The sequence below is a fragment of the Toxorhynchites rutilus genome, chromosome 3, assembly GCF_029784135.1.
Source record: "Toxorhynchites rutilus septentrionalis strain SRP chromosome 3, ASM2978413v1, whole genome shotgun sequence".
In the NCBI taxonomy this organism is placed as follows: domain Eukaryota; kingdom Metazoa; phylum Arthropoda; class Insecta; order Diptera; family Culicidae; genus Toxorhynchites; species Toxorhynchites rutilus.
Genome location: NC_073746.1, coordinates 271831606 through 271859463, shown reverse-complemented (window position 1 = coordinate 271859463; position 27858 = coordinate 271831606). Strand labels below are relative to the sequence as shown.

Below are 27858 nucleotides of genomic sequence, written 5' to 3'. Positions count from 1 at the left end.
ATAGCACACACAAAAACGTTCAAACGGCGTCAACGGGGATCGAACCAAGGCCGGCTGGATATTGTTTTACACGACCACGCTATCCACATAGCTAATGATGCTGTTACGCAGAAGCGTGATAATATTACATCTCATTACAAATTGAAGTTGAGAAGTGTTTTCTAATTTTACTCTTAGAAAACACTTTCCAGCATGAAGAAGAACTACATCCACCAGTAATGCGTGCTTATTTGAAACGTGTCCTTGGTTTCGCTCGCTCGTATTAATCTTATACTGCCGTACCATATATATATATATATATATATATATATATATATATATATATATATATATATATATATATATATATATATATATATATATATATATATATATATATATATATATATATATATATATATATATATATATATATATATATATATATATATATATATATATATATATATATATATATATATATATATATATATATATATATATATATATATATATATATATATATATTTTTACAAATACTTACCAGTATTTGTGAGTCATGGCATTTTCTGTAATTTTTAAGCTCATTTTATGTAATAACTTGAGATGACAAAACATGAGCTAAAAATCAATTTTGAGTGTAGGGAAAAAGTTCGATTCAAATTTCGGACACTTTATTTTGTAAATTTTTGAACGAAAATTACATTACACTTCATTATATTTTATAGTCAACTGCGAAACACTTACCGAGCAATCACAATAACTGTTAACGATGAGAACTGATGAAACACGGGAGGAATTTAAATATTGACGAACGGGTATATTCTACGTGCTCACGCAAAGCAAACGTCAAACACAAACGATAGTGAGTAGTGTTATCAGATTTTTGCCGATTATGTTATAATGCAAATGTAGTTCTCATATGAAATGATAGTGAAACCAAGGGATAACTCTAAAGAAGCAATTGTGATATTAATTGATATTAAAGTGATATTAAATTTACTGATGATATAGTGCATTAAGCATTTCAAGATATTAGAACAAAGTGTCTAAAATATGATGTTGTCCTAAATATGATTCAGAACGGTACTTATTACAATCCTTGAAGATGGTACTTGAATGGATATTATGAACATACGTTTTCCGCCATTGTTTGAGCCATCCCCCCCTACCCCTAGAATAGTTTGAAATAGATCTTCTGTTTCGGATTACCATTTTCTGATCTCGAGTGTAGTAATAATGATGCCTACAATTCAATAGCAAGTCAATCCGCGATCTACAATCAGATAACCTAGTGAGTTACATCGATGAGGCTTTCCATGACTAATAAGATAGTTGAGTTTATTGGAAGAAAATAAGAACTGTGATATAACGATTTTCACGAATATCCACCATCTGGAACAGATCGCTTCTAGACATAAAGTTTATCTAACAACCAATAGTCTAACTATCGACATTGGTTATCACAAATTTATTACAATTTGTTCCTTATCATTTTTCACAAAATAACTGAAATTCATAAAAGGGTGAGCATTGGTTGTCATCAATTATTGATTTGTGGAATAATTGCTTTCACTTTTCATGTCACAACGTTCGAAAATCAAGTTAACTGCCAACCGTGCATCGCTCAGACAACATAGGTAGATCGAATTGTGATTTTTTGTTTACAATCTTCCGCCGAACGTAATAACCGTGACGCGTTTGCCACAGCCTGCAGTAATCCGCTTCCGCGCCTTCCAATCGGATTATGAGTCAAACGCAAATACCCACACTCTTCACCACACACGATCCGATGTCCGTTGATCGCTTTTTTTCCCGCTGAGAATTGTTGGGAATCACCGACACTCAAGCACGCTACTTGGCTTGCAGCAGCTACAGTGGAAACTCATTGCTCCGATCGGCATCAGAAAAGTCGCCCTCTGTTCGACATGTTTGATATTTAGAGAGTCCCCACTGTTCGACATGTTTGATATTTAGAGAGTCCCCACTGTTCGGCTATGAATACACAATTCGGCACGATCTACCATTGAACTGTGCGGCGGATTAGTGATAAATGATAATTATTAAACATAAAAACCTCACGACTTTGACCTCGTCATTGGTGAAGCTGCTCTGATCTTTGTTCTCCGATCATTTTGGAAAATCCGACTGTGAGATAACGTATCGCTTCATTTTTGTTGAAAATCATGCAACGCAATTGTGTTTCGCTCTGTTTTTATTCACTGATGATGTGTTCTATTTGACAACTACTACTACTACTACTACTACAGAAACACCGATGCATCTGTCACTAATCAGTGGACGGTTTCCCTACAGAGCCCAAACTCGCACGTAATCTAACAACAGAGATGCATCACGGGCCTCGTTCTCCTCCAACTTCCAGGTCGGCAACCAGTCATTCCTGGCGTTCCAAAAATCTGTCATCGGGTGTGGCGTTCCATTGATCCAGGCTTTTTTCGTAGGATTTATTTCGTCATCCGAGAAATAATCACTTCCTCCAACCGCCAGCATTATTTTGAAGTAAAACTCCTGATCGAATGGTGCCATGATGCTTCCAAATCGCCAGGGATTATCCATCCCCGGTGAGTTCACGTCGAAGTTACCCCGTGCCCAGAAGCCCGTCCCGCTGCTAACCGTACCCGTCTCAATATCGTTAATGCTAAACGTCACATGATCCGGAGTCCACTCCATCTGATAACGGTTAAACCCGGTATGGTAACCCTTGCCGGCCTCAGAATTACGGGCGAAGCCCGCCGTGATGCCTGCGTTGTGGGCGTGATTGGGACCAAACTGAAGCTTGGAAGTCACCTGCTCGGTGCCAACGTTGACTCCGCTCTTTATGAGATCTCGATTCCCTTTCGAATCGAGCAGGTCGATCTCACCCGAAGCCGGCCAACCACCATATGCATCGACCTTTGGCAGAAACCATATGCCTGGCCACAACCAATCCCCTGCCGGCAGCTTGGCGCTTATTTCCACTTTACCATACTTAAACGCAAACGTGTCCACGGTACGAAGACTTGCGCTCTTCACCGGGTTTAAGATTTTGGCGTGGGTTCCGATACGTTCGCAACCATGCAAGCTTTGCTTCGTGCATCTGGAAACGATTTTAATGTTCTTTAGAAGCAGATCGGATGCATATGTTATTCTGGAAACACTACTGATCAGCGGGTGATCCGCCATGGATGTTGAGCACACCGGACCTGAGAAATGCTTCTCCATATTCGTCTACCGTCAGGGTTGGCCGAATGTACAGATTCCCCTCCTTCACGAACGAATTGGACCGATTGTTCGTAAACCATTGGAATTCGCCGTCCTGTTGAAAAAAATACAGAGATACAATAACTTTGCTAGTGGAGTTAGGTGCATGGATGTTGAAGTTACACCGGTTCCGGCTAACGTGTTCTCGTGCTGCCAAGTGTCTAGATCAAAGCTATCGAACGTATCCTCAAAGATCAGATCTCCCGGACAATACGACCCTGTGGGGTAAAATACGTTGGTTTAATGATGATCATAAATATAAAATAAATCTGACAAAAATGGTTGATGTTAGGTAATGTTTTCCTAAGTTGAACTACGCCCTTAAATTTATATCAGCTTCCGAATTAATTTATTAACGTACCTGATCACTCCGTTTAATAATTTTGAAAATAGTTCACTTACACTTGTGTCTTGGTAACTTGGTAAGCATGAGAATAGGTTGTAAACTATATACGGTACCGCTGGGATACCGATTACTAAATATTTGATACCGATTAAAGTGACTCTATACAGAAACAAATCTGAATATTTTTCACAAATTTAAACCCACATGCCCTATTTTTAAACGCGATTTTAGTAGTTTTGTACAAACAATATTCAAATAATTAAACTTCGGTCCTTTTCAAACAGAACGAATTTATTTATTTAGTTAAATGACAGATGGCGCTAGATCGAACTTTCACCCACACATTCGCAAGTAATCTCACTTCGTCTAAGGCCAGGCATATCGCCGGCGAGCTGGAAGTATTCTTGAATGAGCACAACGAATTATTGAAACATTTTAATCACACTTGCTCGATTTACAAAATGACAGCCACGTTATTGTCATCAATTCTAATAAAACATCTGCTGGAGAGCGCGTGTCTAGATTCAGTGCGCAAACGTTACTAAAATCATGAAAGGTGTCTGCACAATGACGCGAGAAATTGTGATTCGAAGAAAAAACAATAATCTGGAATTCATCGTTGACGCACATCGTTCATACGACTCTCTTCATGTTCTTCTTCAATAGCACTAACGTTCCCAACGTTCGCCTTCTCATCGTAGTATTACTTGCATTATTTTTAGTAGTACTTAGTTGAGATTTCTATATCAAACAACACGCCTTGAATGTATTCTGAGTGACAAGCTCTAGAATGGGCACAATGCAAGTCAGAAGAAATATTTTTGACGAAAAATCCCCGACCGTTCTCAAAGAACAAGATGAATATTGCACAAACATAAGACAACGTGACCCTACCACAGGTACTCCATTCATTATGAACATCATTATTCATTTTGATATAATATTTATGAATAGCTATATCAGACGAATAAAATAAAGGAGTGCGCTCGATGTGTTTTATGATGTATTTCTGATGTCTGAATGTATATATGATGTCATTATATAATGTCGTGAGCTGTATCAACAATTCATGGTCGACATGTACGCGAAGGTAGAGAACGAACGACTGCGATTCCTACGACCTAATCAACATAAGTGGCTTGAGGAGGAATACATTCACTTGGAAAACGTTATCATGAACAACGCCGTAACAGCATCAGAGTCAAAGTTATCCGAACGGATTGCAATTTTGCATTCTGAATTCCGATTGAATTGTGCAAATAGGTCAACCTTGCGACGCAATTCGACATAGACAACATTGAGATCCGTATTCCGTTTCTGTGAAGCAAAAATGCAAAATGGATATTCGGGAGGAATAAACACGCTTTTCAACCAATTTGAATGAAAGTTAATTCTACATATCAAAAATGTGTTCGATGTGAAAAAGCAACACATTCTCTGCAATTCGGGGGTAAATCTTGAACGAAAATTGTGCCTGACGATGATTTTATGATATGTAGAAAATTTTGGTGGAAATGCAAGGAAATTTGTAGACAAAAAAGTGAGGTTAGGGTTAGGACTATGTCTTCTATGTATTTAAACGATATCAAGTGATCGTGAAATTCGATCGAGTTTCAAACCAATAGGATTCCGGAATATGAATAACTGTTCGATACTGTTACGACAATAATGATGTATGGTCCATGCGGTGATTCGAAACCTTTATCGCCTTGCATGATAGATGGAATATATACAAAGCGTTTTCCTGGAGATTTCACCAACGACACGATCGCAAGCGTAGGCGAATATCTAATATATCAACGAATAAATACTGATGATGTCATTCACGAATATCAACAACGCAGACATTGAAATTAAAAATCGATGAGTAGTACCATATTCGCCTCAACTGAGCAAATAGCAATTAATACATTTGCAAGCCCGTGGATAAAGAAAGTGGCAATATGGCTGTGATTCTAAATTAGAATACCGCTGTGAATACTCCTCGATTGAATGACAACAACGAAGTAATTCGGTTCCAAATAAGAATGATGTATCGTTCCATCCATTGTTGTCTGTCGTATCGTTGGTTTCCCAATTCTTGAATGAGACCCAGCAGTTACAAATTTAGCCGTGCATATCGAAAGAGAGAAGCGCGTTTTTTACTCCAACGAGACAGCATTTGAACGATACGAATATTTATTTTCCTTATTTCATTTTTCAACTTTACGACAAAAATCTATTACTTTTTTTCTCTTTACATTTAACTTCTGAGAGATCAAACATATCAGATACCTTAATGAAATACATTACATCATAAAAGATCATATCAACTTTCGTTGGAATCGCTTCATTCGTTCTTTTTATCGATCACATTCGAATAATTTTGTAGATCGCTAAAACATTCAAACAAAAAAGACCAGGTGATTGGCCTTATTTTGATATATCGATCAACTAAATCGGTCTAGTAGTTCAAAAGTTCTGAATTTTTGAAAAAAATCATTTTTAGAAAGAAAAAAAAGGGGAAAAAGTTGATTTTTCGGACAACCCTAAAATGGTAATGGTCACCCTAATGATAAAATAAAAAATACGGGTCAAATGTTCTGCGATAAAGAACAAAACTACCAATTTATACGAAAATCTGAAAACCACTATATCGGTTTGGTATGGAATGGCTGTTTTGGTATAGGCTTCATTTCAACGTCATTTACAGGTATCAATACTCAATTTATAATACCAAGCATTTATAAAAATGACAGTCAAAGCCAGTGATAAAATGTTTGCTTAGCAAATTCCGTGAAACACAAGTATCGTTAATTTTTTAGTTTTTATAGTTTTTTTTAACTATTTTGTTTGCTTTTTTCATGTGAAGTGTTAGAAAGTATACGAATCTACTATGAATGGATGAAAAAATGATCTTTTATGCAGAAATATTCATCCAAATTAGTATTAAAGAAGTGTTCGGAATTTGAATTATGTTTGGACGCGTGGTTCAAATTCTGAACAGATGTTCAAGCATACTATTTTCAGACAAATACAGCAATAGTTCACAAATAGAAGTACAAGGACATTCAAATTCTGAAACAACAATACAAAACGGCCTAACACCATTTGTAAACAAAAGTTTGTGAGCCCTTTCCTTGCAAAACGTAGGTCGCATGCGCAAACCAACGAGAGTCAAATTTATTCCTTGGTCAGGTTTTCAACTAAAACCACAATAACAAAACCGGATTCCTGAAGTAAAACATCGGACTTCATTTTTATACAGACTCGAATATATATGATTCGATTATATACAATCTTAGACTCTAGTACTCTCGTATTTATATGATTTATTTAAAAAAATATAATATTTCAACATTAAGGTTAAAATCAAACTTGTAATAGGTACAATGGAGTAAAAATCGAGTAATTGAAGGCTCACTAGAAATTGCTTAAAATGATGTTGCAGCGGAGTTAGAAAATATAGGAGTAAGATGCCGAAAAACAAATAATTATAGAGCGCTGAAAGAGGTTTTTGGATATTTCATGTAACAAAAATGTCAGGTTTCAAGAAAAAATATAAAAAATATAGCGCCCTTCGCTTCGAAACCATGTGAACTATAAAAAACATAAAACGATCAATAATGACGAAAACAAAATCGAAATTTTGTAGGAATAATGTTTTTTTCCAGAATAAACTAGCTAATTGGCTCTAATTTAATAATATGTCGATCGTCTGAATTGGTCCAGTGGTTCGAAAGATATGAATTTTTGAAGAAAGTCATTTTGGCAAAAATGTGAAAAAATTGATTTTTCGGACCATCCTAAAATTGAAATGGTCACCCTAACGAAAAAATAAAAAAATACGGGTCTAATATTTTCCAATAAACAACAAAACTACCTCTTTTCATAGAAATCTGAAAACCACTATATCGGTTTGACATGGAATGGTTGTATATGCATACGAAGAGCATAAGGTAGAACTATAGCAAATACACTTCATATTGAAAAACGATGGACAATCTCTTTTAAGCAAAGCGTCAAGGTAGTGAAGTAATGTCCTTGCTCCATCAGCTCTATAGCCAATCAAATGAATTTGGTATGCAATTTTGTCCCTCTTGAACAACCATCTCGTCATACAACGTTCTAGAATCCGTTTCGGTAACCTGTATAATGTCATAAAAACCTTCCAATAGCTAGTGCTGGCTTCTAACGGATATTTGGCCGAGGCCAAATATTTAACTCTTTTTGACAGACATAATTTGATCAACGTGTACTGATGGAATACATTCGACACAAAACACGACAAGCAAATATTCAGTCTTTCCTTTGTAACCGGGCTTAGTTTCGAGGATATGCTTTATTTTGCGAAGAAATACTTTGGAGATGCCAAACCCACATTCGACAATCAATATCATTCTTAAACACGTAAACACGTTCCCACGTAAATGTTATGGACATACAAACGAAACACCTTACCCACGGGAGCTTTCGATCCGCTCGCAGTCGTCAGAGATTTTTCACATTTCGAACTGGAGCTAGTTTTTCCGGAAATGGCTTCTTTCACCCTCAGGATGAACACAAATATCGCACAAAGATCCACAAAAAACGATTTCATCATCACGTTGGCACTATAGAGTACTATCTGTCGGTTACCTATCGACCCCAGTTCCATTTTATAGCCGAACTACTGTCGAAATCAATCACTGCAACCGCCTTCTCAGCTCATCCTCGCCATCAGAGGTGAAAAATCCATGTGCACTGATTTACGACATTTGAATCTACATCTGTGCGTTTTTTTTTTGCGGCTCTATAACCCTCCATGAAACGGTGATATGCTGCGACAATCAATCACGACACTGTCCGGAAAAGCTGTTCAGGCGCTAATAGTTCCTACAGGTAGTCTGTCAAAACCCACGCTTCTGTAGTTCATCTCTACAGATGGTAGAAGGGAAAATGAGAAAATACATTTGTTTTTTAGAACAATGAAACTGGTGGGAAAAGTTCTGTCGAGCATCGGGTAGCGAGCTGTCCGAAACGTGTGGAAACGAGGCTTTGTTTTGAGTCACAATGAGCTCGCCAAAAATGAGAATAGCATTCGTCTGACACGTTGAGCCCCATTGAGTTCTTGTTGCGCTTTTCTATTGAATCCGCGTCGAAAGCGTTTACACGATATCATCAGTATCGGTCCCAGTCCCAGAAGTTCAACTAGAAAATAGTCACATTCTGTAATACATCCAAATTTCATTTGCTTACTTTGTAATTGTCAATCCCAGTGATCAACGCTCGTCTAACCAAAAGTTCAAAGTCTCGGGCGGAGCTTAACGTGTTAGATACTTCAAATTAGCAACTTAACTAATTCATAGTTGAACAAGGTGCGACATCCTATGGGAACTAGAAAAAGAAGTGCCCTGCGAATGAGGAAATTGGTTCAGTAGAACCTTGCGAGAATTGTGATGGCAATATGTTATAGCAAAGATCAAGTCTCTCTCGGGATATAGATGTTCAATGAGTTCTGGAAATACAAATTTCCCATGAAATTTCGCCAATAATCATATTTTGACATACTCGTCGTCGCAATCATAAAGTGATATGGTCAACGCACCTCCTCAAATCTTATAACGAGTGATCCATTGGAAAGCAAAGCGGAACGCTTCTGTCACCCTCGATTCCCATCATAATTCAATCCGACTAAGAAACAAAGCCGTTGCAAGCTGCAAACAATCTCGCGAATGCGAATCCGTTTTTTCATCCTCTCGCATTTTATGAAGAAAGTGAGAACATAAATCTTCCCATCACCGTGTGTCAGACCGAAGTGTTTCGTCGTCAATCGCCAGTTATAACCCCACGTAGATTTATATTGGTCTAGGTCCCGTCGAAACAGCAGAAACAACGAAATAAACCGTACCGCCGGTCGTCAACCGTTCCGCACTTTTACTTGATGTTTGTGCAAAATTTTCCCCGTCCCAAACCCAATCCTGCCTCCCACGAAAACGCAAAAGTGTATATGAATTTATGGCAATTCCCACGGCGATTTGAACCGTCGTAAAAATAGGGAATAACTTGGGGCACTCCACGGAGGGTACCGTGTTCAAGCTACTAGGTACGTGATAGGTGACAAGGTTGATGAAACATTGACACGGATAAAACATTATGGCACGCTATAAATTTGTATAACCGTCATAACCCGTGTTCTATTGATGTGTCAGGAGGAAGGCGATGCTCCGTGCGGATGATGCGTCACGTTATAAAACGGACATTCTGCTGAGGAGAGAAACATCATTCGACTGCAGATGAGTTGTCACTCAAATAGCACATTGTTAGTAGGTGGTTACCATGTTTGGATTCCGTTCTATATGCAGTGGAGGAAAGAATTCTCAAACTAAACAGTACACAGCTGCTAAATTAATTTTCCGGTACTGAAGTCCACATAGGATACACAACAAAAACTTAATGGCTCATTGCCATAACAATTGCACAGCTTCAAAAACAAAGGTGGATCGATCAAGATTTGATCAACCTAATCTTGACGCACGTGTATTTCAAAAAGAAGCTAAAGGTGGGTTATATCTGCGAAAAACCGCAAAACATTGTTGAAAAAAATCATCTTCGCTAAGCTCAAATGCATAGATTTTCGGGCTAGGTTGCATCGAAAACCTATATATTCCAAACGAAAATCAAAATGACATATCCAGACAACCAGTGAATAAGAGCAAATGAACTTTTGTTCTTCCATATGTTTTGAAGCTCATTTTTCCACCCAGAGTCATTTTCATCTTGATTATTCAAGATGCCAGAATTGAATTTCATTTTAGTCAATTGAATATCAGCTGTTGTTTACTTTCAACCTGCGGCAGCTGTGTGCGGTTGGTTTTTATTTATGCCGTTGTTACCGTCTCGCCAAACAAAATCCTGCGCGATTTCTTGCAAAGTTCGTTTCATCAAACTCTGGCGCTTTTGTTCTCTAAATGGTCCAGTCAGACTATTTTATTTATTTTTGAGCTTTGACTCAAAATCAATGCCAGAATGAATATCGTTTCGAAAGTGATAAATATCAATTTGTTGCTTTTGATATTCAAAATATAAATAACAGCGAATTTATGAACCTCACTCAATTAATATATTGGGGGTACAAAATGAAAAAAATCTAGATTCTATCGCATATTGCTAATCCATTTTTCGATGATTTTTGCACCCATCCATCAGCCCATATAAATATATCCAAACTCATCCGCATTTTTGTCATTTGCTCCGCACTCAAGCTGGTAAACTGTAACTCAGTAGCTGTTTGTGATAGGGAAAATCTGGAACAGATCGCAGAATGCATCATCTACACACGACAGTACTCGAGTCTTGAGTCGTATTACCAATATGCGAACGCTGTTAAACAAATCTCTAGCCACGCAATGGAGTCTGACTGTGTCGGCGTTTTAGGTGATTACAATCTTCCAAGTGGACTTTTGATCCTGAACAAGTGAACGGATTTCTTCCTGCCGTTGCCTCAGAGCACGAGAAATTAAGCTCAATTTCAGAATCACATTCCGCAATAGGTCTGGCGCAGGTGAAAATGCTATCAAACATGAATGGGAAATTGCCTAATTTGGCTTCCGTAACTTGTTCATGTGACACGGAGCTTAAAATTGACTATCATCATAAGCCGTTTGTTGTCTAAGGAATCGAAATTCTCTAAATTGGCAGTCTTTGTTGACTTTCTGCTCCTCTTGAGCTACCAAAATTGTTTCGATCGAAAGTTTGGTCTGGCTCCTCCTCTCTGGAGCCACTTATGTTATCCAAGGGAACTTCTTCCTTGGATTTTGCGAGTCTTGACGATTATTGTCTTATGGGCTAAACCCCTATTCCGGGTAAACCCGACTAGGGTAGACGCAAAACTTCGGGATCTGACGGCTCCAGAATGGTCCGCCTGAGCGAAGCTTGTGTACTTCTTTTCGGATTTGGGATCTCTCGTGGTTTTACCTTATTCCGTGCGTGGCGCCAGGTTGCCAACGCTGATCGAGGATTTCGGATTTGGAACAATTCTCGCGTAACTTTTGAATGTAACAAATGTAAACAAATCGAGTTAATGGATGTACGCTATTAGTTTTCAATCATTGAATGTATTACAAAAACAATCGTTCAGCTTCTTCATCTTTTTGTCGCCGATACAAAAAATATCCAATGTACAGATTCGGATTTTAAGCACCCGGCTGTTACTTCGGACGCCACTTTCCTCCGACGGCCGAAACGTCCGAAGTAACAAAGCATTCAAAACAATTCGCAGTGGACGGCGCCAGTGGTTGTATGGTTAGCGTAACAGCCTCACAATCCGATCGGCCTGGGTTCAATCCCAGCTGGCGTCGTTGGGATTTTCTGAGGCGAAAAATCTCTGGTTACGTCTTCCTCCGGAGCGGAAGTAAAAGAAGTTGGCCCGGCTCATGAGTTGTTGAGTCTGATAGGTAGGAACAGGTGGAGTCGCCTCCCTGATGTCGGTGATTGGCACTAAAGTGGCGGAAATAGGCCGACGAAAAATAAGCGAAGATAAAAAAAAAAAATTCGCAGTGGTACTTCGGTCATTTTGGAATTTGTTTCTTACAGGTGTTGTTATCGATTTCAGAGCAATTCAACGAGTGAAAACAATAATAATTAGTCTTTAGAACGAAATGCTGATATTTGGATTGTTGTTTATTAGTTAGTTTCAAATTCTTATAGTGCAACGTAATATGTCCAATGTGCAAACGCGGGCAGTCAAAACGTCCAATGTATTATTTTTCGCTCCGAGGCTTCAACCTTAATCTCAAATCACGGAACAACAGTTACGATGGGTCTTACGGAGTTATTCTTGACAGCTAGTGGTGAAAACAGTGATAAAGATCGATAGCTTTTAAAAAAATTCGCGAAATAATGTTCGGGTCTTCAACTTCGTTTTTCTCGAGTTGGCGAAAATGTTACATTAGACCTTTTCAAAAGTAACGCGAGAATTGCTTTCCGAACTTAGGATTGATCTTGTTTCTCGGAATGAATTGAACCTGATGTTTAACAATTGCTTTCCGAATTGATCTGTTTGATAAGGGATTTGAACTTCACGCAAATATGACACGAATTGAATTGACTCGTTTGGTGAACTTAATTGAATTGAGGATTTAAACTGACTTCCTGGGCAAGAATCATGATTATTTATACATGAATTCTTACCCAGGCCTCAATCTATAAAGCCTGTCCACGTTAAATTTCGGACACCAAGATGATGCCAGTAAAACAAAAATACTTGTTGCCCCTCTAACCTCGAGTAAACCGCGAGTAATCGGTCGAAACCTACTAAACATAGATTTAAGATGAAATTTTTGTATAAACAAAACTTGAGTTAGCGGCTCCGCAAAGCTTATGCGATTGAGCCTTACAAATAAACGAAATGGAAAAAAAAATAAACAAAAATACAACGTAATACAACAAAACCGATTGTTTATTTCAATAAAATATACTTATATCTAAAACAAGGAAAGCTTACTTCGATGTTAATTACGTTGTCTGTAAAATTCACGAACTTTCCTGGGAACGATTTGGACACACTAAACACGGTACTCTTCGGCAGTTTTAGCTTTATGGCGAGATCGAGTACCGACAGTGTTGGATTTTGCTGCCGTTCGCGCAAAATGCGTTTGCGTACTTCCACTTGATTCGACACCATTTTACCAAACTGAAGAAGAATGTAAACATGCTGGACATCGAAATAAAGAGGAGGGTTTCAGCTGTCATTTAAATGAAATATTTCATTGATTAGTGAAATGTTTCATAAACTACACTGAAAGAAAAGTGTCCGAAATTTAACGTGGACAGGCTTTAAGAGTGAGAAAAGATCTCTCTTTTCTATCCAGATAAATGAAACCACATCGGTTATATGCCTGCCTATTCGCTACATGAAATTCATCCCACTTGTTTCCATCCGTTATCGCTAAAGGGGCTCAATTTGGTGAGATTTTACAACTAGCTATTTGCTGATTTCCAGCAAAGGAATCCCTATCTATATTTTCTTGTTCTTATCCTCCACTACGCCACCCGCATGGAATTCTGAATAAACATTCTTGCTTCTTTGCCCTATTCCTTCTCTGTGCTTCGCGCTCATTCCATGCACGATAAAATACGAGACCTAAATAAAACAATTTTATCCCCTCTCGAGTGGCCCATACAGCGCTCTTGCCTTGGATCGTATCAAAGCATGCTTCCCACGAAAAAGGTTGAAGTGGGAAACATCTAGCTAAGTTGTTTCCTAACATTTAGCTAATTACCGGCAATAAATATTTACTTCTATTCCTTCGTCTAATGCGCTATCTCTGGCGCGCTCATCTTGGGAGAACAATTGAAGAAAAGGAAACGAAACATGTGGTATCAAGCTGCTGGCATCATTTTGTTTTCCAAATGCGCGTTGCGCTACAAATTAGATTTGATTATTTTAATTTATTTTTAGTCCTGCTATCTAATCTGGGTACATAACACCGATTAAGCTACGACTGCAGACAAGCTCCAACAGTAATCTACCAATGCGTTAACGTTCCCTGTGGAACTTTTACCTTTTCAACGTATGCATTAACTAGCGTCATTTAAAGGGTGTGTCACATCAAATTGCATCACGGAAAAAACGCTGTAGAAATTTATTTTTTAGGAATTATATCTTCAGCTTTCGCTTATAATCAGATAGAGTGTATAGATCACGTTGGCCATGCTTCACTGTCAATTTTTCGTAAATTTGGAAAAATGTTGTCGAACGAAAAAGAGCGTCGTGAATTAATTCTGTGCACTCATTTCGAGAATCCGGAGTTGTCACATCGGGACATCAGTAAGATGCTGGGAATCGTCCAATCCACGGTCAGCAGAGTACTAAAACGATACTTCGAGAACCTAACCATCGACCGGAAGGTGAAGAACGGCAAAAATGGATGCTCCGTCAGTGAAAAAGATCACAAGCGCGTAGTTAAGCAGTTTAGACGTAATCCGAGAAGTTCGGTCCGGGATGCCACCAATAAGCTCCTAACCGCGACGAAAGGCAAAACATGGTGGGGAAAACGCGAGCCCGGAAGCTGTACACCGAAATGCTGACGAAGCCGCATTGCCTGGTAATGGACGACGAAACCTACGTCAAAGCGAACTTTTGTCAGCTGCCGGGCCTGTTGTTCTTCTCCGCAGAGGACAAATTCAGCGTTCCGGAGGAGATTCGCAAGCAGAAAATATCCAAGTTTGCCAAAAAGTACATGGTGTGGCAAGCGATCTGCTCTTGCGGAAAGCGGAGCGCCCCCTTCGTGATGACCGGCACGGTAAACGGGCAGGTTTACCTTAAGGAGTGCCTACAGAAGCGCTTACTACCACTATTGAAGCAGCACGAGGGCCCGACCATCTTCTGGCCGGATCTCGCTTTGTGCCACTATTCAAAGGACGTGTTGGAGTGGTACGAAGCCAACGGGGTCACCTTCGTGCCAAAGGAAATGAACCCGCCCAACGCGCCGGAGCTTCGCCCAATAGAGAAATATTGGGCGATTATGAAGCAGGCCCTCCGGAAGAACCCAAAAGTTGTCAAATCGGAGGCGGACTTCAAGAGAAAATGGAATTCTGTTCAAAAAAAACTACAACCTGACGTACAGAACCTTATGGACGGGGTAAAGAGGAAGGTGCGAGCATACGGGCTTGGGCTCGAAGTATGAATAAAAAGAAAATGCCAAAAGTTGTTTAATAGTTCATTTCTTTGTGTGGACACCGACTGGACAACATCGTTGCTGGACGGGCTGGACGGCGAGGGATGCCTTTCTCAAGGCAAGAGGGCGGAGGTGGTAGCGCTGGAGCAGAATAGAGTAGAGTTTGCAAAGGGCCTTTCTCAAGGCTAGAGACGAATGAACTGCAAAAGTTTAAAGTCTCTATAATACAATACCTTTCTTCCTTCCTTCCTTGTTTAATAGTTTTTATTTTACTGTCTAAAATTTTCAAAAGGATCGGTCTACTGGGCGAATTTCTACAGCGTTTTTTCCGTGATGCAATTTGATGTGACACACCCTTTATTAATACTTAGTTGAGATTTCTTAAGCCAAATAACACGCCTTGAATGTATTCCGAGGGGCAAGCTCTAGAATACGCGTGATCACAGTGCAAGTCGAAGGAAATTTCTTTGACGAAAAAATCCCCCGGCCAGAACGGGAATCGAACCCGAACACTCAGCATGATAATGTGAGACACTAACCACTCGGCCACTTGGTAGGTGATACGAACTTTGATTTTCGATGATGTGACTTCCATGTACTGGATGCAAAGCTGGCGAATATTGATTGGATACGATTTCTGCAAAGCACAACGAACTTTGCAGTTGACGGTTTTTACGAACGACAATTTGACATTTTCCGTGAGCACGTTCCACCCGGAAGAAGCGTTACGCACCAGACCTTCAAGCAACCGTTGTAGACTGCTGAACTTCGTCATTTGTGCAACCATTTGCGGAAAACTCGCAAAAAAAACTTCCAATGTAGATCATAGGAAAACAAAAGCATTCTACTTGAGATGTAAACTCACTACGAAGAATGTTTAATGTTATGTTTCCGTTAGTATGTGGATAGTGTTCAATTGAAGTTGAATGAAAATCCGTCGGGATTCTGGTATTTTATGAAAAAGCGGAAGAAAGAGGGATCGATTCCATCTTATGTTCGGTACAACGACTACACTACCTAGTTGGCCGATTCCTTTCAAACTTTAGACAATAAAATATAACCCATTAGTAAGCTTTTGGCATTTTTATTTCATTCAACTTCAATACCACAACCGTATGCTCGCACCATACGCTTAACTCCACTCGTTAGGTTCTGGCTGCAGCTTCTTCTGTACGGATACCTTTTCTCCATGTCTTCCTCACTTTTTCTCCATGTTTTCCTCAGATTTGACCTCCTTGAGATGCTTTTGTAGTGCCTGCTTCATAATTACCCAGTATTTTTCGATGGACGTTAGCTCCTATGCATCGGGGGGGGGGGGGTGGTATTCGTGTACTTGGGTACGAAAGGTACCCCGTTGGTTTCATACCGCTCCAAGACATCCTTTGAACACGGAGCTAGTGTTACTTCAACAGAGGAAGAAGACGCTTCTGTAGACACTCCTTGGGGTAAATCTGCCCGGGTCACGAACGGCGCACTCCGTTTGCCACATGAACAGATCGCTTGCGAAATCATGTATTTCTTGGCAAACTTTGAATTTTTTTTACTTTCTCACTTCCTCCGGAACATCAAATTTCCTACCGTGTTTTGCCGTTCGTCACGATTTGAAGCCTTTTGCACTTTATACGTATGTAGTGCCTCCCGGTCTATGGCTCTCTGAACGAAAGACTTGGACAGATTCTAATTTTTTGCCACATCCCTGACCGAAGCATTGGGATTCCGCTTAAATACTTTCACAACACGCTTGTAATCCTGATCACTAATAGAACATCCATTCTGACAGCATTTCTTCTTCCGTTCGATGCTCAGAGTTTCGTAGTAACGTTTAATCACACGACTCACCGTTGACTGCACGATTCCGAGTTGTTTTCCAATGCCCCGATGAGAGAGTTGGGGATTTTCTACAGTGATTTTTCCGTGATACCATTTGATATAGTATACCCTTTTAAATGAGGAATTCTTTCGGTTCCTTTCGAGGTAACCCATTAACCCATTTAATGTCAAGCGTTCGAATATCGAGCAGCAACTTTGATAATTTTTCATGGTTTTGGAAAACAACCATATGGTAAGATTTCGCATCAAATGATAGCTTAGTCCATTAGCTACCACTTACTATCAATTTCATTCGATTTTGTATAACTTTATTGGGCAATTAATCCGGTTTGAAGCAAGTATGTGCGGAAAGTACATAATCTCACATAACCTAAAAAACCTTTTTAAATTCAAAAATAAGTAAACTTTTCTAAAGTATTGTTTCTGTAACGCCAATAATCAAAATTACACCAAGGGTTTTTGTCAAAAAAATAATAAATTCAATGTATTAAAAAAATATAATAATTTTACATTTTGGTCGTCAATGGGTTAATTGATTTCACCACAGCCGAATTTCAATCTGAAATAACGTTCGAAAAGTCGTTTATTGATTTTTCGTTTCAAATTATTATGAAGAGTTTTACCTTCCGAGGCAAATCATAGGTAATATCCGCCTTTGAGCTTCCAAAAATACAAACCACCTGTGAATGACGGATCGCTATAGTATTACGTCCGAAAAAGAACCCGAATCCATTGAGAACCAAAGCAGAGGGTCCAAAGCCCCTAAAGAGAATGGTTGTAATAGCTGTTATACACGGTTTTTATGCAAAGAAAGAAATGGATAAACTCCAAATCACATCACTCACCATAGTAAATACTGATTCTTATCTACCAACCCCCCCCCCCCCCCTAACAACTAACCCTTCCATGATAATCACTAGGGAACCATGCTATAGAGGCAACCCTTCTGGCATTCGGACGGCGAATATCATACTAATATTCCTTCCCTTCCCCTAAGGACGTGGCCGACTTCATTATTGACTATTTAAAGCTCGATTCACCGAAACTTGTACAATGATAATGATTTGCTACTCCCAAGCGTCATTCGTTGTGTTTCGCTGGTTCAGGTCAATCACGAAGAACAACTACGAAGTGTACAGACTACCTAAGCTCACAATGTAGCTCAGTATGAATACAGTCGAAAGTTTTGCTGTTCAAAAACGGTGAAGCAGTCTTAGCTGGATGCTGTGGACAGGTCGCCAGCGCTATAATAACCTAACATAGAAATGAGTATATATACTATTGCAAATCATGTCTTTTTATTGTTTCGTCGAAGCTTATTTCTAGTAATTTACGAGTTCAACGTATATAAATGATGCATTATTTTCGTTTCTATATATCGTTGTACTGTATTGTATCACGAAACCAACGTATTGTTGTAAAAATCGGCGTGTTTTCGTCTGAATATTATTGCTATTATTGTACTACACTGTTGGAAGACATATTTTCCGAGCAAGATTTTCTCTCAAATCTCTTTAAGTACCTCCACATTTCTATTATTACACTATCTATATCAGTCATTTTTCGCAAAATACTCCTCGATTTCTTTAAAGCTCTTGCCGAAGGTTTCCGGCACCCATCCGTAGATGTAAAACACCCCGGCGAAGCTAGCTATCGCGTAGAGGTAGAAAATCCCCTGAATGGACACAAGTCCCAACAAGTAAGGGAACGCCTTCACCACAACGAACATCAGCACGTACGCAACGGATACGACAAACCCTCCTAGTTTTCCCTTCACGTCCGTCGGCAAGACCTCTCCGATCATGGTCCACGGTATCACGAGGAAGCCGAGAGCGCTGAAACAAACGTAACCCAGCACACACACTAGCAGTAGATAGCTTCCCAATGGGGCATTCGTTTCTCGACCCGCTCTGCGAACAAACTGAATATAGAGTGCCGCTACAGTGGCGCAGATACCCATCAGACTCCCGGATACGATCAGCAATGGGCGTCGGCCATATTTGCGGGAGAAACTGCAAGAAAATCGTTTTAGAACTCACCTTTTCCGGAAACATTAATCAGTATCATCTTTACCCGGATGTTAGAATCGACATAACAAATCGAATCAAACCCAGCAATACCAATGCGTTGTATTCATTGAAACTCTTTGTCTGAGAGCCTCCGATTTCCGAAAAGACGTTTAACGCGTAGAAAATCAACACATAGGCTCCAGATAATTGCTGGAACAGGAAGAGCATAACCAACGTTGAGAGTGGCCGATGGACACGTGGGTGGAAGTACGACTTCAATGAGAATCGTTTGGGTGCAAAAGATGGACTAGCATTTGAATCTGTTGAAATCAGCTGACAGTACTGATTTTCTGCTAGCTGAAAATAAAAGTTGTCCAGTTTTGATTTAAAAAAAAAACCCGAGCGTGTGACACTGACTTACTGATTTATCTCTGTAAACCCAGGCCATAATCTTCCGCACCTCGGAACGATCGCGCTTTGTGAATGTTAATACCCAATGTGGAGATTCTGGAATGATCAATATAAGGAAAAATGTTGCAACTGAGAAGACTGTGAACACAATCGCAATCGAACGCCAATCCAAGAAAATAGCTGAAATGTAATAAAAAAAAACAATCACACATTGATTTGTACTTCAATCTTCCTTGTCTCACCAAGAATACATGTCAACAAGATCCCAAATGAAACGAACACGCTATTCAAACAGAGAAGCATCGACCTCATGGAGACGTGCGAGAGTTCGCTCACGTACACCAAAGCCACGGTTGTCAATCCCCCCGAGCTGCCCAAAATTATCCTGGCAATGTAGATCACATTGACGTCCCGAGCGAGTGCTATCAACGCCCAGCCGATAGCAAACGGCAAACAGGTCGCGAGTGAAACCCTCTTGCGTCCGTACTGATCCATTAGCTGCCCAACGGCAAGCGAACCCAACGGTAAGGCGATTGTCACAACACTCGCAATCCATGAGGCTTCATCTTGGTTGATTGGAATCGGACTGTCCGGGGTGGAAAGTTGTGGCAGTAGAATCGCGGAATAGGTCATATTTATTCCCGCCTGCACAACAAGCATGTTCACCGCAAATGTTGCCAGGATCTGCAATGTAAAACACTCGGAGATTGGGCGAGCTTAAATATAGTAGTAACACAGTTCCTACTTGTGGCAGTCCTTCTCCCCAGGTGATATTTCTATCGGGAACCGATCCACACTGTATTCGTCCATCGGCAGATAATGGTTGAGCCTCGAGAGCTTCGCCTTTGAGTGACTGTTCGCGCGATAATCGATCGGAGTTGTACCGAGTGTCGTTTTCGGTAGGAGCCATCCCGCGTTGAACGATTTGGACGAGTCACATCTGATACCTGATAATACGAGATGATGATATTGATTGAATCTAAATGAGAAAAGTATACCAACAACCATACCGTCATCTGTAAACAGCTGATAAGAGTAGTCACTTCATTAAATTGTAAATACATTCAGTACATAAATAAATAACTGGTATTAGAAACACCATTCAGTGTTATCACCTTCAACTAAACGATTTGGTTTGCTCTTTGCAATATGGTTAATCAAGTTAATCAATAAATTTCGGTGTTCTTTATATACATCAGTTGTGTACTATTTTTTTTAATCTAGTCTTTTCGTGTAATGGAGCCAACAGAGATTTTAAACCATATCTATCATCCATAACCGTAACCATAACCATAACCAAACCCATCTAGGATTGTTGTTACAGCATGAAAGATTGTGAAATTCAACTCAACCATACTACCACAATGTGCCACAGCAAAGCGTGGCAGGGTACAGCTAGTAGAGGTTTTTCATATTTTCTGTTGGGACTCAACCTAGGTTTCATCAAAGAACATGTTTAATAATAGTTCAATAAAAGAAATAAACCCGTAACGGCACTCGTTAATTTCACAAGCAATCCGGTGATGCTTATCGCCATAACACGCAATAGACCAAACAATGGACTAGAGGTGTGCAAATCAGCTCATCATGATGAACAGCTCTGATCATATCAGCTCATCTAAATGAGCTGTTCTTTATGAACAGCTCTTCAGCTCAGTTGTCAGTGCCGACTTTCAATTTGGGTCCCAAACTCGATAGCCACGAAGCCAGTTTGAAAATGTTAAAATTCAAATGAAATTTTTCACACCATATTATTAATTACTTGAAACACGTATTCCAGACTATTATTTACAACAGACTCGGCGAGTACAACATTTCCGACATTTTTACTGAGGCTTTACATTACAATAGAAAGTTTTCTTCAAAAAAAAAAAATCTTATGAGATTTTTGCACCGCCTGCAAACAAAGTGTTTTTCATTGAAATAGAATACTCATTTGATACACAGAAGTTAATTTTCATTAATAATTTGAATTTTAAAAACGTGTTCATTCTGCCTGAGAGCCAATTATTATTTTTGGCGCCCCCTAAACTGGTAAACAAAGCTCAATGCCGTCAACGCGAATATAAAAGTTGAAAAGACGAGGGACAAATGAAACTAAACTGATGTCTTAACACGAAGAGCGAGAGACGGTCAGTTCATTTGAATCTTACAGCTCACACACTCTCTTCAATTCTACAGCTCTTTTCTCTCCTTCATCATCATCAAAGTGAGCTGAAGAGCTGTTTGATTTTTTTTGCGAGCTGTTCCGCGTCAACTCACTTCAAAGAGTCGATTCTTCGGAACAGCTCATGAGCGGATGGCACATCTCTACAATGGACTGAATGGAACAAAAATACATTTTATAATTTTTATTTTCTGAGTGTTTATTCAACCCAATACGATTTTCATTGGCCTAACAACACCTAATACTATATGTAGAGGATATGGGAAATCATTTTTCTAATATTTTTTCACTTTTCCAATTTTTCTCGCCGTATAAACTTTCCCTGGGTGAAAATGAACACAACACAGACAGCCTAAACCTAACGACACGTTTCCGAGCGGGAACACACCTTGGTTTTTATTTATGAAAATTTATGGAAACGATTCATATATCAAGTCATTTTTAACACGACTGCTACCGTATACAATTTCACACTTACACTTGTACTAAATTTTTCACAATACATGATCGGTCATTGATAAGAAATTTCACGAAGCAACCAACATTAAAGTACCAAATTTAAATTTTATTTGCTAGAATTAATCGTATCACTCACCTTACTTGCAATATAGAAATGCCCCGACTTAATATATTTGCAATGCCGATTTCCCGGGCATCTTGGTTTAGATGTCTCTGTTAGGGAACACATTTCGGTGGAAACAAAAATATTTGTATATTTCATGTATTTGCAACGCCGATTTCCCGCTGACAGCTTGGGTTTGATGTCTCTGTTAGGGAACCACCGCATATGTCGTCAATTTCGACCAATCAGAAGTGTGTATTTCCGTTAGGATAGGGGTTGAGATTTTTCAATTGTTGGATAGTTATTTTCGTGACATATATAATTTTCTTCAATATAAAAAATTGTTATCGAGTGCCGAAATCGATTGACGCAAAAATTTCATCAATACATCAAAAATAACTGAACAATAAGCAGTTGAAATTGGACAATTTTCACGATGTGCTCGATTTTAGATTTCAAATTTGTACCCCAATATGTTCCCGAAAGACGTAATCCTACGTTGAAGTGACCAGATGGTCAGAGGTCTAACGCGGGACACAAAAAACAAAACGTTATGTATATACATTATGTGAACATAAACCATAGTTTAGAGTCTCATTTATTCGTGAAACTCCTAACATGTGTCCTTGCAATTAAACCTGATCTGTATTATTTGTTACAAGTATCTGCACTCAGTTGTGATTTTTAGATGGTTAAGATTTTGTTTGCGCCTGAAAATCACTCACTCAGTCAGAGCATTTAAGTCTGGCAAGCACGATTCAAATTCTACAATTTTCTTTCAATTATCGAATGGAATGCACATGAAGTTCTCGATGAAGGTCATTCTCTAACAAACGAGAAGGGAATGTGCAAGCCGCTCTTCTTTCGAGACATATGGTGAACGGGAAGATATACAGTACGAAGTGCTTGCCGGAAGTTGCGAAGCTGATGTGGTCTTTATGCCGAACCTGGGATCTGCCCTTTATGCCAAAAGATCACTGGAGAACGGATCGGCTGGAGATAAACATTGTCGCGAAGACCGCCAACCTTCCCAACATTCACCAGCTGCGATCGATAGAAAACTTTTGAGCGAATGGCCAAAATGGAGAAATAGCCGACCACCAAAGCCACGAAAAGGTAAAAGAACACGCCGACATACATCTTTTCATCGGCCATGATTTAGGTTCTGTCCAACTTCCGTAAGACCGCCAAGCGCATTATTTACGATACTTTATCAAACAACTCTGCCTCTTCCTGTCGAGTATACACTAGTTCTTCCGGCTTATTCAGCACGTTAAGCCCTGACCGAGCTAGGGGACCAAAGATGAACTTTTCGTCTGACTCACGTTGGTCCTTTTGGATCAAAAGGGAACTTTTATAAAAATCATTTTCTAACTTTGTTGCTGTCGTTTCCATTTGACACTCTCTAAACAAAAAGTCCACTGTCGGTGCGATGAAACCAGCTCAACGTATTAGTCTTTGGATGCATTGGAAGCTCTCTTGAACAGTCTGCCAAATAAGAGTTTTTTTTTTTTGAGGTTCATGCATTTAATAAAATCAACATGATCAAATTGTAATATTGAAATATATTGATATCGCAGGACATTTTCGTTTCTTTTGCCAAATGCGGGACGTTTCGCGGGACGTAATCTTACGCGGGACATTTTGTTGAAATGCGGGACGTCTGGTCGGTTTATCCTACGTCAAAATTGCTCAAGTATCATATCCATTGTTGTTTACCATTGACTTATAGCATGTAGCATGTTGAATAGATGGAATGCCGCCTCAAGACGTTGTCGAAAGTTGAAAGACATTACGCTTAAACTTAGCGAGAAGCCTTAGCTCTAGTTTGAGCACCATAGAAGTTTTATTATTACTTGTACGAAATATTCTCTTGGTTAATCACAGATCATAAACCACTAGTCTCAAATTTCGGAACACACCACATTCCATAACAAATATGTCTCCTGCTGTGTTGATGATCGGCAGAACCTTGAAGGATAAGATTCCTGAAATCAGACATACAGAAGAAGATGTACACATTAAGGAGATGAAACAAACAGACAAAATTAAGAAGGAAAAAGGAAAGAGATATGGTCACCAAAGCAGGCGTTCGAAACATCCCAATATTGACGTTGGTCATTCTCAAGAATATAATAGAACGTGGTAAGCTGACGACTAATTTCAACCTCGAACCATAGTGCGGAAAATGGTACAAGAATCACAGTGAAGAATCTATCCACGGGTGTACAAATAGATAAACATATCAATCATGCAAAATGTTTAATTTCTAACAAACTTTTGGAAAGTTCTATTAATACAGAATCTATCACCGGAGACGCGCTACTCGAAACCGGAATTAGTGTCTTTCTGAAATTAATCGAATAATAAAAATTGTATGAATCAGATTGAGGGGCTTAGAATGCAATGGGTGTAAGTGATTTGATCGATTTCTCTTCATCAACTTTTTCAGAACGAACTGTGTACGAAGACCGCTTGCTGAACTGTGTATACAGTTCTGTTCAGAACGAACTGAACGGTGAACGATGAACTGTGTATGCAGTTCAGAACGAACTGTTTACGATGACCGCTGGCGGATCTGTGTATACAGTTCAGAACGAACTGACCGCTGGCTGAACTGTGTGTACAGTTCAGAACGAACTGTGTATAGTGATCGGTGCATAAGAGCAAGGCGAGCGAACGAGTTATGCACGAATGCTGCTGCAAGGTAAATAGTCCTCAAATTAACGAATGGAATCAAACGAACGCCCCATGAAATAACAAAAATAAAATGTCGGTATTGTCGTTTTCATAATAAAACGCAATATTTCACGACACGATGGTTCTTAAATTGGATTGTTCGATTATTTATCAAATAAAGTTTTAATTTCATATTTTTAAGTTGAGGGTAAATATTTCAGTAAGATATGCAATCACAAAAAAAATACAGTTGAAAGCGAAACGATTCAAACAGTATTTTTCAACAGTAAATAAAAATTTGTGTCGCTGATATGAAATGTTTTTATATTATATCATATTGTTCTTGATAATTTCGAGAAAGTCTTTCGCGTTTTGGTACAGTTTTGCTATAGCAGTTATTGCAAAACATTGTAGAAAAGCAGCGCAACGCTAGTTGTGCTGAAAGTAATAAATCACAGCTCAAACTAGATCAAAATTTCAAAATCATAGTTTGATTTTCTATTTTGCTAGGATATTTTTAACAAAATTCGGACACAGAGTTATTGCTAACAAACAGCATTTTATGAATGAAAAAAACAGTCCTACATAACATTTCACACTTTTTTATACATGATTTGGCATATCCCTCTAATGTACGAAAGAGTGAGTGAACTGCTCAAAAGAACTAGTTCACTTAAGTGAACGGTTGGTCACTGAACGGTTCATTAAAGTGAACTGTTTTACCCATCTCTACTGCAATGTAAACCTAAGCAGGCGTTGAAATAAACATTCTCTCTTGTATCGTACCTCTTGAACGAGAAGGTTATGTTTTGTTTAGCACTGTATTTAAATACAATAGGTATTTTAGTTTGGACATTTAGCGCCCAAATCATAACTCGTATACTCGCGCATCACAGAACGTTTTATACGGGGCTCTGGCAACCCTATTCCATCCAATGCAAATCGAGCGTAGGCAGCATAAAACAGGGCTCGCGCTTAGGGAGCTCACTTATTGTTTAATGTTTGGGGTCATATATGTTAATATTTGATTACGTTGGATAGTTTCCTTTGGCAAGCGATGTTTGGATATCCTTCCGGAAGCTTTCTTGACGATTTGCAATTCAAATCACAGCCGAAGAATTGCGCGGAGCACTTCATTTTTAATTTTAGGTTATGATTTCTATGCTCATGATTTGCGGGCTACTAAAAGGTGGCCATCTTAGCAATCCCTTGGTTTTATACCCATGATGTTTTTCCCAAGACGGGTCTATGGTACTAGGTGAGGCCGTTTCGTCACTAAGTTGGTTAGGGGAGCGGTATATGAAAACAGTACGGAAGAAAGCAGAAGGGGAATTTTTTCCTTGAAGTGTGAAAGAGACAGACTGATCACGAGCGAGCTTGGGCACAAGCGTATTGTGTTTTTTTTACAAACAAAACACAGTAGATTTCCAAGATGGCTGAAGAGTGGTTTTAGCAAGTTGGCCCACCTTAGGATATACTTCTACGCGCCTTGGTTTTTCCCACAATAGTTCTAGCCTACTACACTTTTCTCCGAACGGTTGTTTCTGTTGCAGTTGTTTTCTGGGGCGGTTTGTTCCGAGAATCAATTTATCCACATGTTCGACCTCGCAAGGAAATCACCCCGATCGCGCTGGGCGGAATCTTATTCAAATATTGTTCCCTCAACTATTGTTATTGTCGCGTCTCATTTGAATATTGTTTTCTTAGTTCATTCATGTAGTCCAAACTAGCTCCGAGCGGAGCTAGGTCAATGAACAAGTCCAATGCTTATTTCAAAATTATAACTTATCAAAACAGTGTTGACAGTGTTGATCTTCATAACAAAGTCTATTAAAATATATAGAATGGATGGAGAAGGCAAACGGTGCAAAAAAATGACACATAGAGGCTCTACGAATGGAGCCATACGCATGAATGATAATCTTAGCCTGAGAATCTAAGCCAAACGTCTGAAGCTTCGCGTAGTTTGCTCGCTCGAGCTGATAGAAACATTTCAATTAGTGCTCAATGAATTGCCATCAGTTGAATTTCACAACAAAAACACACATGATAACCACACAACTCACAAGCACGTGATGTAAACAAGGCAACGAATACGCGCGAATAGTGTGTTAGCATATTATGTTCAGAACCATTTAGATGTGTTAGTACTGGGTCAACAAACTTGCGTTTGAAAGTATCAACATTCAGCTAAAATTGCAGCGTGAAATGACGTGAAGTAACTCTATACGTTCTATACCAAGCGTACACCAATACTTACCAGGATTTAGTGATCCCGAAAGAGGACATTCACTAGCACTTTTGAATCATTCGTAATTAGAACAAATCAACCACTGTATCAGATATGATGGCTTCGCGTATGCTTATGAATTGGAACGATTTGAAACAACCAGCCTGAGATACAACAAATGTGCATCCACAGCTGACAGCTGCTCGATGAACAATGCGCAGAATCGACCCTTGACGACCGACTATGATGTCACAACACTATCGCGCAGAACTTTGAGCAAACAATAATGCATACAGATACGAAGGACAGCGTGGTTCGAAAAACGATGAATGAAAATTTCAAAAGGTCATACGGGGAAAGGAGAAGGGAACACACCTCACGCAGCCGTATCCGAGATTGTGTGTAGGTCGTCTAGAACAGTGAACAGCTGATATCTTACTTCACTGCAATGCACGTTTCTGGGGGAAAAAATTGAAACCGCATCACATTAAGGAAAAATGTTGAATTAAATTTTTTGACCGTTCGTGTCAACCCAGAAATTTATAACCGTTCCACTCGTTGAATTGTTGTCGCGAAGGCGTGTCTTCACATTACTGACTAACTGTTGGAATATCACTGATAATGTAACCGGTAATGAAACGTTTCAGCAAATTCATTGAGTCAGCGAATAGAATAAGAAACTCTGTTTATTCTGTCTGTGATATGATGTATCGCTGGCAGATGACTTTACGGACATAAGCAAAGT

General features: G+C 39.2%; 2 protein-coding genes across 6 annotated transcripts; both read right to left on the bottom strand.

The window, feature by feature from the left end:
* Positions 1 to 1369: 1369 nt before the first annotated feature.
* Positions 1370 to 8512, bottom strand: LOC129779687 (beta-1,3-glucan-binding protein-like). Of its 2 annotated transcripts, XR_008743738.1 has the most exons (5): positions 8027 to 8512; positions 3364 to 3458; positions 3141 to 3295; positions 2057 to 3076; positions 1370 to 1999 (listed from the first exon to the last, which is right to left on the bottom strand). XR_008743738.1 is itself a non-coding variant. In XM_055787317.1 (4 exons), exons 1-4 carry the CDS (start codon positions 8220 to 8222, stop codon positions 2290 to 2292), a joined length of 1233 nt encoding a protein of 410 aa, XP_055643292.1. In that variant the 5' UTR covers positions 8223 to 8512; the 3' UTR covers positions 1371 to 2289. The 2 variants fall into 2 exon arrangements, 1 of the variants encoding a protein (XP_055643292.1); XM_055787317.1 differs by having other exon boundaries at positions 1371 to 3076.
* A 9813-nt stretch (positions 8513 to 18325) lies between these two features.
* On the bottom strand, positions 18326 to 27745 carry LOC129777011 (facilitated trehalose transporter Tret1-like). Of its 4 annotated transcripts, none has more exons than XM_055783039.1 (7): positions 27144 to 27745; positions 24127 to 24192; positions 20221 to 20422; positions 19718 to 20159; positions 19486 to 19655; positions 19129 to 19421; positions 18326 to 19067 (listed from the first exon to the last, which is right to left on the bottom strand). In XM_055783039.1, the coding sequence occupies exons 3-7, from the start codon at positions 20383 to 20385 to the stop codon at positions 18608 to 18610; spliced, it is 1530 nt and encodes a 509-aa protein (XP_055639014.1). In that variant the 5' UTR covers positions 20386 to 20422; positions 24127 to 24192; positions 27144 to 27745; the 3' UTR covers positions 18326 to 18607. The 4 variants fall into 4 exon arrangements, with proteins under 4 accessions (XP_055639014.1, XP_055639015.1, XP_055639013.1 ...); XM_055783040.1 differs by lacking the exon at positions 24127 to 24192 and adding an exon at positions 20486 to 20501; XM_055783038.1 differs by lacking the exon at positions 24127 to 24192 and having other exon boundaries at positions 27144 to 27383; positions 27489 to 27745.
* Between the last annotated feature and the right edge of the window lie 113 nt (positions 27746 to 27858).

Coding starts and splice junctions, on each gene's coding strand:
- LOC129779687 (XM_055787317.1), bottom strand. CDS start 8,222: ATGGAACTGGGGTCGATAGGTAACCGACAGATAGTACTCTATAGTGCC. Junction 3,459..8,026: donor CGGATCGAAAGCTCCCGTGG/GTAAGGTGTTTC, acceptor TTTACCCCACAG/GGTCGTATTGTCCGGGAGAT. Junction 3,077..3,140: donor GGCGGATCACCCGCTGATCA/GTAGTGTTTCCA, acceptor AATCGTTTCCAG/ATGCACGAAGCAAAGCTTGC.
- LOC129777011 (XM_055783039.1), bottom strand. CDS start 20,385: ATGGCTCCTACCGAAAACGACACTCGGTACAACTCCGATCGATTATCG. Junction 19,656..19,717: donor CTTGTTGACATGTATTCTTG/GTGAGACAAGGA, acceptor ATTACATTTCAG/CTATTTTCTTGGATTGGCGT. Junction 19,422..19,485: donor GGGTTTACAGAGATAAATCA/GTAAGTCAGTGT, acceptor TTTTATTTTCAG/CTAGCAGAAAATCAGTACTG.